This window comes from Ips typographus, linkage group LG6, assembly GCF_016097725.1.
Source record: "Ips typographus isolate SLU linkage group LG6, UJ_Ityp_2.0, whole genome shotgun sequence".
Lineage (NCBI taxonomy): Eukaryota > Metazoa > Arthropoda > Insecta > Coleoptera > Curculionidae > Ips > Ips typographus.
In genome coordinates, this window is record NC_138427.1 from 3,738,695 (window position 1) to 3,752,327 (window position 13,633).

The 13,633-nt window shown below is 31.8% G+C and overlaps 1 protein-coding gene across 1 annotated transcript; it reads right to left on the reverse strand.

Annotated features, from left to right (window-relative positions):
- Window positions 1–1,169: 1,169 nt before the first annotated feature.
- On the reverse strand, window positions 1,170–13,429 carry LOC145730335 (arylsulfatase B-like). Its single transcript, XM_081981508.1, has 7 exons — window positions 13,196–13,429; window positions 8,161–8,320; window positions 3,796–4,022; window positions 3,487–3,742; window positions 3,276–3,433; window positions 3,081–3,216; window positions 1,170–2,420 (listed from the first exon to the last, which is right to left on the reverse strand). The coding sequence occupies exons 1-7, from the start codon at window positions 13,292–13,294 to the stop codon at window positions 1,513–1,515; spliced, it is 1,944 nt and encodes a 647-aa protein (XP_081837634.1). The 5' UTR covers window positions 13,295–13,429; the 3' UTR covers window positions 1,170–1,512.
- Between the last annotated feature and the right edge of the window lie 204 nt (window positions 13,430–13,633).

Below are 13,633 nucleotides of genomic sequence, written 5' to 3' on the forward strand. Positions count from 1 at the left end.
AACGTGCACCAATTCTCGACAACTTGGCGATCACAACCTGTATACCTGTTTTTCTTTTCTGATGCCATGATTACTGTATGTCATTTTTTAGTCGGCTTAGCAGGTAAAAGTTTAATTTATGTATGTGCAGTGTACAAAACAAGGTACAAACCAGGTACAAACCAATAATAGAATTGAAAACAAATATTACCAGTTACAACTAATGTTTTTCTGATTAAAATAGTACGTTTTTATACAAAGCGACATCTGTTACCGAACATAAAAAAATTTTGCCAGGCATTTACAGTGGATCTGATAGAGAAAAAACTGCGCTATTTTCAATTCAAATATTATAATTTCTCGCAATCAACTTTTGACTTACCCCCAACACTCCATTTTAAACGATGGAACAACTTTCAACTAGTTTTTTTTTCAACTAGTTTCAACAAGCACTAGTTATCTAAGGATAATAAAGCTGAACGGTATTTCCATAAACAATACAAGATACGCTGATGATACAGCGATCTTAGCAGATAACATTGAAGATCTACAAGCCATCGTAAATGCCTTAAACACAAAAGGTAAGGAGTTTGGCCTTAATATCAACATAAACAAAACCAAACTGATGATAGTGAACAGACAACCCCAGATCGAACACTAAACGACAAATGGGAGAACGACGAAGAGTTAAAAATACGCATAGTCACTGCTCAAAACACGTTTATTAAGTTCATTACCTACCTTTTGCGACAAGAGGTACCACTTCTTCTTGTGGTGAAATGTTACATATGTCCTATACTGTTATACGGAGTGGACACCTAGTCACTAAAGGTCAAATCCTTTCAATTGATAAAGGCCTTCGATATGTGTATTCTGAGAAGACTACTTAAGATTTCCTGGATAGAACATGTCACCAACGAGCAAGTCTTACAGAGAGCAATCACCAATATATGGACATATTCTCCGAGGTCCTAAGTATCTACTAAAATCTATACTAATGGGAAAAATCGGAAACAACACCTGGGCTACGCAATACTCAAGACTGGTATAACATCACTGATGCTGCCACGATATTCAGAAGAAGTTGTTAAAAACTGTGCTTTTTTTTATTTTGTACAAAAAAAAATTTCTTGAGATATCGTTTACATGCAGTTATGTAAACCTACACTCACAGACAAAAACATTACATATTTTATTTCAAGTCATTACGTTTATTTCATTTCTTTTAGTGGACATGTCTTTATTTTAGTGTTTTCACTTTTTCAATTCAGAATCTGTAACTACTAACTAGTAAAGGTTTCTGCATGCAGAACAAGACTTATTTAGCAAATTTACCAAATTAAGTAATACTATTAATCCAGAACTTAGTTGTATTTTAAATGTAAGAAAAATATTTACAATAAATTAACTTATATTCTAAATAATTTTGCGTAACAAACGTTTTCCAAAAGAAAAGGTTTAAACTCCAAAAAGTGTCATGCATTATGCATTAAGAGATACTTCTGGCCAAAAATATCTATAACGGTTTTTAGTCTAAACCTCTCTAAATTCGTCTTTTAAACATGTCCTCATTTGTTTTTCTCTTTCTTCGAAAAGATTGTCAGACTTTGATTCTATATGAATAAATTTATTTCCCGGTTCATAAACGGGTGAACTATTTCTCTTTGGAGACTTTCTACAGGTTAAAGTCAGAAGAACTATGATTATGAGTACTATTGCAACACAAGCTCCAGAAATTAGCCCAATTGTGAGGTGTGAGAGGGTTCTGAATTGTATCTTTTTAGTTGTAACCTCGACATCCTGCCAATTAGTCCATATTCCGTTGTAATTTGCAGGATCTGCATTTGGATCTCTAGGAACATTGATTGGTTTGCGTGCGGTGCTTCTGTATTTCATCATTTCCTGCTCTAAGGTTACTGCCATTAGTGGTCTTTGATTAGCTAAATTTACCATTTCACATGGATCATCCTTCAAGTTAAAAAGACAAGGTGATATCAGTGGGTTGCATTGGTAGCTGTCAAGTTTATCTTCCGGTTTTAAGGTTTTACACATTATGGTTGCTTCTTTTCTAAGCAGTTCAACAGTATCAGCGTCTAGGATATTGACGGAAAAGTTGTCTGTTTTGTGTAGCGAGTTTTTCTCTTTGATCTGTTGGTAGGTGGTGAGACCCGAGAAAGCTGTTCCAACAAGACTGTTTAAGACCGAGTCAACGCTGTATGTGTATAAGGGATCCTTGCCGCTGCTTCCATACCAACCGTCCTTCTTTCCTTTTGATCCTGATCCGTATACGTATTTCCAGTCTCCTTGTCTGATTGCGCCTACATTAAAAATGTCGTCGATGTTGTGTAAAATTTCAGTTCTGGGCGACGGCTCTCCTTCGGATATGGCTTTCCATTGGTCTTTTCCATCAAGGGAGGAAGGAAGCTGGGAGTGGTCAATTCCTGTAAAAATAGAAAGAAATGTAACAGAGATACAGTGTGGTGGCTATTTTATTAGGAATTAGATATCTTCGAACGTTTTGAGTCTCAGATATTCAGCAGTGTAAAGGTAATAGTGACATTAAAACTTATATAAAAGAAGACAGACAAGGCTCAATTCGGTTATGATTTCTTTATACATACTACTTAAAAACCATGAATGACATAGGAGCTCGTACTATAAGCACACACTGAACGATCATACATAACTTAGTGATAATTTATTAGTTAATTTGCTATTATTGGTTTAATTAATAAAACTGGAAAATCGTGAGAATAAAAGCAATAATAATTATTGGGTTTGGTCGGCGTCACACGGTAAAGTTTATGAAAGGCTTTACATATTTGTGTTGCGGTATGAGATTAAAGAGATATATTTAATATCTGATGTTGAATGGTATTTTTTTCCTCGAGGTGCAGGGAACATGCTATTTGCCTTAACCTCATAATGTTACTTAGAGAGGTAAAAAGAAAGAGAGTTTACAATAGTTGGTCTGTGAGTCAACTGCCATTGTTTGATATAAAGTTTGTATAAAATAGTTTATAAAACATTTAGGACCATAATATCTTTAAGCAGAAATATACCTACATCGAATTTAAAAATTAGATTCAAGAAATAAATACCTGCTGCACTGAATAATGTTGGCAACCAATCAGAAATATGCATCAAATTGTTGGTGACACGTTTTGGTTTTTTGATCAGTGGACTCCAAATTGCGGCTATATTCCTCAATGCTCCTTCCCAGTTTGATGATTTTATCTGAAAAATATTTATCGTTAATCTAAGTTAAAAGAGAAGCGTTAAATAAGTTTTTCTACCCCTCTAAATGGGTAGTTTGACCCATGATTAGCATGAATCCCATCGGAAGCAGCTCCATTATCAGACATGAAGATAATTATGGAGTTTTCTAACATGTGCTTCTCACGTAAGGCGGTTACTACCGCTCCAACACTCTTATCAAGCATAGACACCATAGCTGTTAATAATATTGGATGAAAACTTGATTATTAATAAGAGGAAAGAATTTACCTGCATAAATTCTTCTTTCAGGATCTTGAATATGAGCAAACTTTGCAATTTCTTCATCTGGCGCTTGAAGTGGATCCCAGTCATTACCAGCATGTGGAGCCAAATGGGCGAAATACATAAACATGGGATGATCAGTGTTGTGCTCATGAATTAACTTTACAGCTTCATCAGTGAATAATGTAGTGGAATATTTTCCTTTGGCATCCAAGTCTACAGTCATATTACGACGGAAGTCGTAACCCACTTCGTTTGTATACTGCAATTCAATAATGTTAAAACAAACTGAAAGCGACGACACAGCAATCTTACAGTGGCATGAATGGTGTGATCATAATAGTCATGGAATCCTTGCCAGTATCCATAATGACTATCAAATCCACGGAAAGTAGGAGTGTATTCTTTCTTGAAAAATCCTAAATGCCATTTGCCCAAAGCTCTGGTAACGTAACCGTTGTTTTTCAAATATTCAGGTAACAGTGTCTCGTTTAATGGTAGGCCCCAAGGTTCAGGTTCTAGAATCACTAAGTGTTGCATTCCTGAAAAAGTATGATAGTATACGAAAAGTGTTAAACAAAACGTCATACATTTTTTGTAACAATTGGTATGTGTGATCATCAGTGTTTAATTAACTAAATTCTGCAGGTAATTAGTAAAATTCATCTATTACAATAGTGAAAACAATTTTGATTGTAGAACCGAGTTTTGTGGAGAATTCACATTACTATACAGCACAAATAAATATGTGGTGTAGTATTATTAGTGGACATGTCTTATGACCATATTTTACAGATAAAAATTCTTCGCTTCACTTTTCGAATATTTTTAAACAATAACGATCCATATCTATCAGCGGAAGAAATATGGTTTCAACAAGATGAGGTATTCTCTCACTTTGGTACGAGAATTTTTTTTTGGTAAATGGATATTTGAATTTCAGTTGTTGTTGTATTACGACAAGCTTGCATCTTATAAGTGTTTTTGAAATTGTCAGCCATTTTTTTTGAGGTAGAGATAATCATATTTGGAGACTTTGCTGCGAAATTGAAGCGGCATAGCAGCCTTTGGAGGTCGTCTTGTGCAATTACCACAGGATCATCGGCATAGCACAGTATTGTTATATTGCGGTCTCCCATTTTGTATCGAGTATGTCCACGCACTTGCTTAACTACACAGTTACATACAATTTCAATTTTTATGTAGTAAAATGGAATTCATAATACGTGACACATTAAATCAGTTATAAAATGACTGGAAAATCTATTAACACTAATACGTCACTGTAGTAAGATGGATTTCAAACCTGAATAGCAATATTTATTTTGAGATATAAACTACTGTAAATAGCTATGATTTAAATAAATTATTTCTGTGACCACATCTAAATGGTAGTAGCAATTCGAAAAATACCGAATTCCGGAAATCCATTAACGTGTAAACACATACCATAATTATATCTAGCCTGCTTGTAAAATATTTGAACATGCTTTAATAATGCTGCAGTATTACAGGTAAGGTAAGTATCAGTTGCATATCCATGAATATACAAGTAACCGATAACATACTTTTATTATTTATTTTATGACTGAAGTTATGTTTCCAATGAGTAATTCATTTACATATAATATTCCAAAATGATTTATTATTTTCATAGTTAACTTTACATAACTTTTATATGAAATGTAATGCGATTAAACTAAAAAGGTATATGAATGTAATTGAGCTTGATAAGTCAAACTAAACTTAGACAAATTAAAACGCAATTTTTGTTCTCGTGTAAGTAATTATTTATTATTTTAATCTTTGTTACATCTTGAAAGTCTGTACAACTGATTGATTGAAAAAATATTATGTCATTGTAAAAACCAGTGCAATAATTAAGTATCTTAAATTGTCACTTGTTTCCTCTTACTAATCTAGCATAAAAAATTTGAATCAATTAACACATACACCTGACCTGCTCTTGACATGTCTTGAAATAAATTGATTAGAATCAGTTTCTATATGTGATATGTATCTAATACAATAACGATAATTTTATGCAGTGTAAAATCCCATTATAGTTTCGTATTAAAAAACCTCCGCGTATCTAAGGAAACAGGATCTATATGAGTTAAATATCTCCAGACAGTTGTGAATGTTTACTACCATTGTCTTTTAACATTACGCAGCAGTTTGGGGCTTTTTTGCCACCTAATAAAATGTTCGTTACAAGGTCCTGCTCGGATTTTCGGATAAAGCTAAATGATTAGTTTTTATATCTTGATTAACTGGAATTTTATTGATTCTAAAAGACGACTTTATTTCACTGTGTCAATTATATTTAATTAAAACACAACAGTCTGGTTTAAAATTATTAACTTTGGTACACTTAATTAGTGAAATCTTCAAGGTTATCCCAAGTTTTTTTTTTAGAGTAATCAATACTTAAAAGACTTTAAGAGAAAAATGTCAATTATATTAATTAAAACACTACAGTCTGGTTTAACATTATTAACTTTGGTACACTTAATTAGTGAAATCTTCAAGGTTATCCAGAGTTTTTTTAGAGTAATCAATACTTAAAAGACTTTAAGAGAAAAATGTCTGTGTATGGGTTTGGTTAGGAATGTAATTACCGTTAATTGCCAGAAGGAATAAAATCATTATTTGACCTGAACAGACACGAAATATCAGAACCTGCAGCTATAACTTGATGGTTCTTGGGAAAATCCATGCCAATAGCCTTTAAGAGAATCTACTTAGTTCGGGGATTTACAAATGCACACGTACCAGTTTTATTAATATAAATTTGCATTAAGTTCGCATAAAGAATTGCACTTTCAAAACCAGTAACCTGCTGTGACAGTAAAAACTGTAATTTTGATTTATTTCTTCAGGCAGAAAGCAATAGCCGAATTAAAATCAACTTTTCAAGGTTACACTACGGAACTTTTTGCCTTAACCATCTAAGTATAGTACAAAAAAACCGTATAGTTCAAATTCAAGAACAATTTGTTATTACGACACGATAATACAGACTCATTCATTGTCTGCTGTGCCAATTTCATACCAATCGTGGCAAAAGTTGCGTAATGCCTAATTACTATCGGTTTTACGTTACCTAATTACAAATCAATATCAAGTTCACGGTGTATAAACTTGAACCACTGCTTTGCAAAGAAACACTGATTGTTGTGTTCTTAAAATTAGAAAATGACTTTGTTAATTATGTTTCAAGGGAAGTTTTGAAAAGAGCTTTTGTTCTCCTGTTTCTCTTGACAGACTGCAGTATTTTAACTAAAAATAAACGTTTTTCTGACTAGAATAAGTCATCAGTGGTTAAGATTCCAGCAATTAGCAGCTGCATATTACATTTCCATATTGTATAAAAAGTGTGGCAAATGTATAATAAAAGTTAATAGTTCGTGTTTGTAATACAATTTTACAACAAATACACGACAGTAATCTTCGGGACATAATATAATAATTGAACTGTTGAACATGTCACAGTTCAACCTTGAAATATTCCAACTTCGTTACAACATGCACGCGTGTGTGGAAAAAGTGATTTGTGTGAAAAGGAACTTGATTGTTTAATTCTAATTCCATAAATTAGTGTCTGAATACTGATGACTTCTTAAAATTTAAATAACGTGTTGTAGCGATTCTGGACTCAAGGGTTAGTTAAGACGTTCCTAGAGAAGATGTCACATTACAAAAACAGAGTATATCTGCATATGAAGACAGCAAGAAGACCTACATCTATAACAACGGAACATATCACCAAACCTTGTTACCTAGGAATAAAAATATCTAAGGAAGGGACACTAGACGAGGCAATATCGGACAGAAACTTACAGGGAAGAAAAGCTACTTTCTTCCCACATGGAACAGTATTTTATGGTGAAAAACCATTACAAAAGAAAATAAAAATTGGATTTACAAATCGTGAAAAGCATAGTAACATATAGCTCGGAGGTATAGTCGATAAAATAAAAGAAAACAAAAAGAAAGTTAAAAAGTTACAGGAATGGACTTTTGGAGAAGAGCGGCAGAAAAAAGAAATGGAAATACAGCACGACATTATTGATGACGTTGTAACAAAAAAGATAATATGCTACGGGCACGTCCAAAGAATGCCAGAATACAGAATGCCATAGAAAGTACTAAACTGAAACCCCCAAGAAAACCGAAAACGAGGAACATCACGCAGAAGCTGGAGAGACAGTGATCAAGGAAATTTGAGAGACGTACCTGGAAAAAGGCCTGTGGAATAACAGAGAGGAATGGAAATTAGGAATCGGAAGACGTAAATCGTTATCTTCTTCTTCTATAAGTGCCGTCTCCCTTTCGAAGGTTGGCAATCATCAGGGCTAGTACGGTACTCGCTTTTTTCATTTTCGACTAATTTGGGGATGGGGAATCCATTGCAACTGTCAGTTTGACAGTAGCTGTCACCCAGTTCGAGAAACTGCCCCTCAAACCACTTTCCTGGGGGTTGAGAAGAAAATTATCACCACCATCGGATTCCCCGTCCTCGATTTAGTAGAAAGCGAGAAAGCTTAAAATTGGCCAACTGTATTAGCATTCTAAATACTATAATATCTCAAGCATTTTAAAAACTAACATTCTAGGAAGAAAATAAGTTTTAGGAAATAAAATGTATTATCAGAATTTCGTAAAAACCAAACTTACCTAAATGTATTGGATATTTTCCAGTTAGGAATGACGCTCTTGACGGTGTGCATAACGCTTGAGTGTAGTGACTATTCAAGATAACTCCATTATAAGCTAGTGCATCTATGTTAGGAGTTGGTATTTCATTGCTTCCATGGAAACTAACATCGTTGAAACCCTGAAATTAATTTAAAGTGTAACCCGACAGTAATGTGTGATGGAAATAGCCCTTTTAGACTTATTTTTTAACTAACATGCTAAACGAGTAAAAGTATGTTCGTTGTATAACAGCATAAGTGCAAGCACTAATTTACTTCTTGGCATTTATGAATCATATTTTGTTTATTTTGGATGATTTGTTGTCGGTATTTCTTAAAACAGGCACACTGTGTTAACTGTATTAAAATTATACATATTTTAAACCCAAAACCACAGCATTAATCATGCATATTGATGTACTGTAATAATAATTGTTGTTTTTATATCTCAAAGTGTTGTTCGTAGAATTTGTTTAGAAAAGATAAAAACAGTTCAGATTTGCAGAAGTATGCGTCAATAAATAATCAGCACGTGACAATTAATTAAAATTTATTTTTACAAGAAGAGAATTTGATCAGAATTTACAATAGCAACAGGTCAATTCCGAAAACATTATTTATATTGTATTCGTCTCATTTTTAAACTATGCTTTAACCATTATATGTTCTGAATGACATAAAAATACCAACAAATCATAAAAGTAACGTATTTGTCGTGAAAATAATTCCTTATTAAAAAAATAGTCACTTTTTGGCAGAATATAATGGCTTTTATCATTATTAAACGTTTTCTTTTCTTATTAATTATTTTATTTCTCAAAAAGTGAGTAATATCCAACAAGCAAATAATTTTTTTCTTTCAAACTTTGAATGTAATTACAATTTTTGTTTAGATAATTTTAGTACTTCTTTGAATCATCAATCATCATAAATAACTAATATACAATGATGAGGTTATCACCATAAACGTGCATGATACAATCAAGTTGAAATGTTTGAAAAAATAAAACAAACGTAATTTCCAATACACAAATACGTAATAAAAAAGCAAATTTAAATAATTTTCTGCTTTGCAAACCTGAAATCCAATTATGTTTGCTTTTACGACAATCGCTCCATTAACCTATCTTCTAACTAATTAGCCTTAAAACATTAATAAAAACTGATAAAGCACACGTTTTTAGGAAACGTGCAGCTCAAACAGTTGGAAGGAAATTAGGTAAAATGTTGTTTCTATCAGCGTAAATATATAAAATAATAAATTTTTTTATATATTATTGGCAAATTTATTGACTGTGATTTTAGGAGTTCTAGTTTAAAATTGTTATAATTCTATTTCCAGCTCTCAAATTAACCAATCACTGATAGATTTGAGAATATGATTAGAAATTAGAATTTTATTGATGAATAATTTCGCTTAATAGTCCAGACTTAATCAAAAAGTTTTAAAAAGTGTCAAAAAATAAATACACAAATCTTAAATCGACTTATTGAGATTAATCATTAATTAGAACACATTTAAATTAATGAATAAAACAAATTAAGATTAGGAGGACTTTGCTGTGTGTCGCAAAGATGAAATGTCGCAATTTGATTTCAAACAAAAGCAAAATTGTCACAAATTTGGCAGTTGAAGACAATATTAAAGATAACCTCAGACAGGTTATCAATTAGATTCTAATTGAAAATATTATTAGACCCTAGAATTTGGAATTGGAAGGCACAGGAATTTTTTTTTTAACATCCTTTTTAATACCAAATGAAATTTGTGTTTGTGTTAAAGTCTATTCCCTGTTGAAAACAAAAACAACGAATGAGGTATACTGAACTAGTAATCTTGTTAAAATGACAACGCCTGTAAGTCCAGTGTATACACATGTGTTTTAAATGAATTGCAATTTTCCTGTTTCAGCTACTTTACAACTCAACCAGTTTACGAGATGTAATTAAGCAAAAAACTTGCAGTGTGTAGTGAAATATTCCCATCTCATTATCCCCAGCATTTTAAACTGTAATTGAAATGAGTCTTCTTTATACTGAGAACAAGATACTGTTTAAATAGATTCAAGTTCAATAAGTTGGTTCTATTACATCGGAGAGTAAAAATGGTATGGAACTGGTATTGAAGGTTTTTACGAGTATAGTTCAGTAACCCAACTGATGAGCTTTAATTTCAATATTATCTGAACTTTTACTTCTGTTGTATTAATTAGAAAATAACATGGTTAACTAAATTTTTTTTTACTTCCTCACTGCTCTGGTGTGTGTTTTTTGTAATTTTTTTAAATGGTGTACATTCTTATTTAAGGTTATTCCGTGAATCAAGTATTCTTTATTACACACAAAGATTCATTTTCTATAATTAACACGTAAAGATAATTGTACTCTTATTGAACTTTAATGCACTTGAATCGACTTTACAAAGCTTGGTTATGTTAATAATAATTAAATATTACTGCACCTAATTAATATAATTTTATTGAACAGACAATGCAAGGTCATTATCAATACTTCCTTTGTTGTCCCTGCACTCTCATTAACACCCTCTTAAGTTAACAGCTGTTTTAACGGTTGAATTAAAAAATTGTATTTATGAGGAAAGTGAAACTTTTTGCACGATTCTATTAAAGATATTCTTCAATGTTAATAATTATTACGAGTCTTAATTACAGTTTGCAAATTTTACTCCTATTTCACATACACCATATTCTTATTATATGCAAATTGCAATTTGTAATTATGTATTTTATTATTTTTCAATCATCGAACAATTCATATATTAGTTTTTGTTCCTCGTCGAAGATTTCGTATAAAAATTGCACATATATTATTTTCCTGACAAGCTAATAGTTGGGTTGTACTTTTTTCCTACCAATTACTCTTAGAGAATTATAAGTGCGTAATATAATAAACACTATTTCCCCAGGCTTGTCGGGAATTTACTACGAGAACTACTACTTTACGTATTAACATTCACTTACTCTATATTTTTAGTTTTAAAAGTTTGCAATATTAATTTGTTGAAATGATAGTTTTAGGTAGTTTTGCTGAATTTTAGGTAAAAGTATGTATTCTTTATTGTACAATTGTAGATATAATGAAAAACGTACCTACTCTAAAAGTCAGATATGAAATTGAGTTTTTCAAGAGATGTCCTCAAAAGGAATTAAATTCTATATACAACAATCCTGGCGTGAGCTGTTCTTGAAAGTCCCGTATGGTACAACTAACTGGTGCCAGTACAGAGTTGTTACAAAGAAAATGACAACTTTTCGTCATATTTCGAGCACAAATTTGGATAAAAGAGATAATAAAAATTGAACCAAGATTTCTTCTAATAAAGGAAGATGTAGAAGAAAAACAGTACTACACCAAACATCTGGTGCGCAAGTAGACTATGGGTTACCTACTTACTTTTAAAGAAATAATCAACAGAAGATAGTGAAAGATATAAGCCCTGTCTTAGTTTATTAATTTCTCTAAATCGTGCAAATCTGCTTGTATTTGGCAAATTTATAAACTGTTGTAGCTCGAGTTTGCCAAGGGATTTACTATTTTAGCTTTTCCCCTGGTTAGAGTGGTGGTGCAAGTATTTACCAATGAAATTTACATTAAACAAGTAGCTGGGTTACAAGTTATTGGTGCAAGTAACTAACTCTGGACAATTTGGAAAAAACTTTTTGCTAGTAAATGTTTCAATTTAGTTTGTTATGATGCACAATATGTTTTTGAACTATTTTGCTAAAAATTATGTGTAGTTTCAATTCAGAAGAAAATTAAACGTTATGACATATTTAAAAAAGCAAACCTATTGAAGAAAAACATATTTACTTTTACTTTTACCTTTTAAAACGTTTGTACTTTCGTGTAACATCATCGCCATAATCAAACAATAGACCTTACACCGTGTATTATAAAATTCGGTCTTACAGCATACTATAATTTGTTTAAGATGAAAGTTTTTCTTGCTAAACCTCTGGCTTTTGTATTTGGCAGTAGTTTAGTTTCGTGTACTAATTAGTATTTAATTCTTCCCAAACATAATAGAAAAATTTCTGCATATAACAGAAAATACTCTAATTCAGTAACATATGTAATATTTTGTCTGAAGAAACAATGCAATTCATTCATGTGAAATAATTTTTTTTGTAAAATGGATGAGAATTTGATAATAGAAATCAAGTGACAGAGGGATTATCAAAGACCAGAAAATTAATCTCATAAGCCTTCTTTCATGTTTACTTAGATAATTGATTTGTCATTAAAAGGAATAAATTTCAAGATCAAGTCTTCGGAGCAAATTGATTATTATGCAAATGTTACTTTGAACTTGAACTATATAGAACGTTAAAAAATCATTGTCATCTAGATGACCGTGGACATATCTTTACGTTACGCTAGTCAGACTGATATACTTCTAAAAGACCTTCCAAGTGACAACAATAATAATAACTCTTAAATAGTTGTACATAATTGAATATAATATGCAAATTTCTTTATTCTATTTAACTTAATTACGACATACATACAGAAAAATTGACCTGATATAGTAATCATTAATGCTAGTTGATCACGAAATCTTGGGACACATGTCGTCAAAATTATCAAAATTTAGTGCTGGTTAAATTATTTTTGCTTCAAACTTCTATCAGTAATGTGAAAATTTTTAAATGAAAAGAAATTATGCATTACAGTTTTATTCAATTCATAAAAAAATAGATTAAGAAGTGTTACGGCATAAAAAAAATTTTACGCGAGTAAAATTGTTACGTAGTGGATTGATTTACGTAAAATACGGATTTTCAGATACCGGTTGAAGGCCAATATGATTACAGTTAAAGTACTCGTATTACTTGGCTTTAAATTGGTCTGCCATTGACTATTTTTTGAAATTAAGTTGCAAATTAAAATAAAGAAAACATTTAGTACAACAGTTTGTAAGAAAAAACTGTTATATTTTTGGCTGTAAAACTGCCCTAAAAAACCGAAATTGCACAAACATAATACAATCTTACCATGTCATCTGCAACAATCACAATAATATTCGGTTTGCTCTGTTTCTGACTCCCACAACAAAGAGCAACCCAAAAACCCAACAAAAGAAACCACTCCATTTCAATGGCACACCAGGAATAAAACACTAAACTACAAAAATACAATCTAAAATCCCGGCGTCAATCAAAAACCCTTTCTTAGGGCCTATGATGTTGACCAAACGAGACTTGGAGCTATTTTAGACCAATCCCATGAAAAACCATACTTATGAACATGGTTGTTTAATGGGGGGGTTTTACGTTTGTCACTCTTACCGCAGTTGTTGCTTATACGACGTCATTGGAATCGCCAATGCTTTCAAGTTGTCTGTAGAGCTGTTATAATTTTTTTTTTCAGTATCCTGCTATCTTTAAGGTTAAGTTTTTAATCCTGTTGAATAAATTTTCAAGAAACAACAT

Coding starts and splice junctions, on each gene's coding strand:
- LOC145730335 (XM_081981508.1), bottom strand. CDS start 13,294: ATGGAGTGGTTTCTTTTGTTGGGTTTTTGGGTTGCTCTTTGTTGTGGG. Junction 8,321..13,195: donor TGATTGTTGCAGATGACATG/GTAAGATTGTAT, acceptor AATTAATTTCAG/GGTTTCAACGATGTTAGTTT. Junction 2,421..3,080: donor AACATTATTCAGTGCAGCAG/GTATTTATTTCT, acceptor CTATTTTTACAG/GAATTGACCACTCCCAGCTT.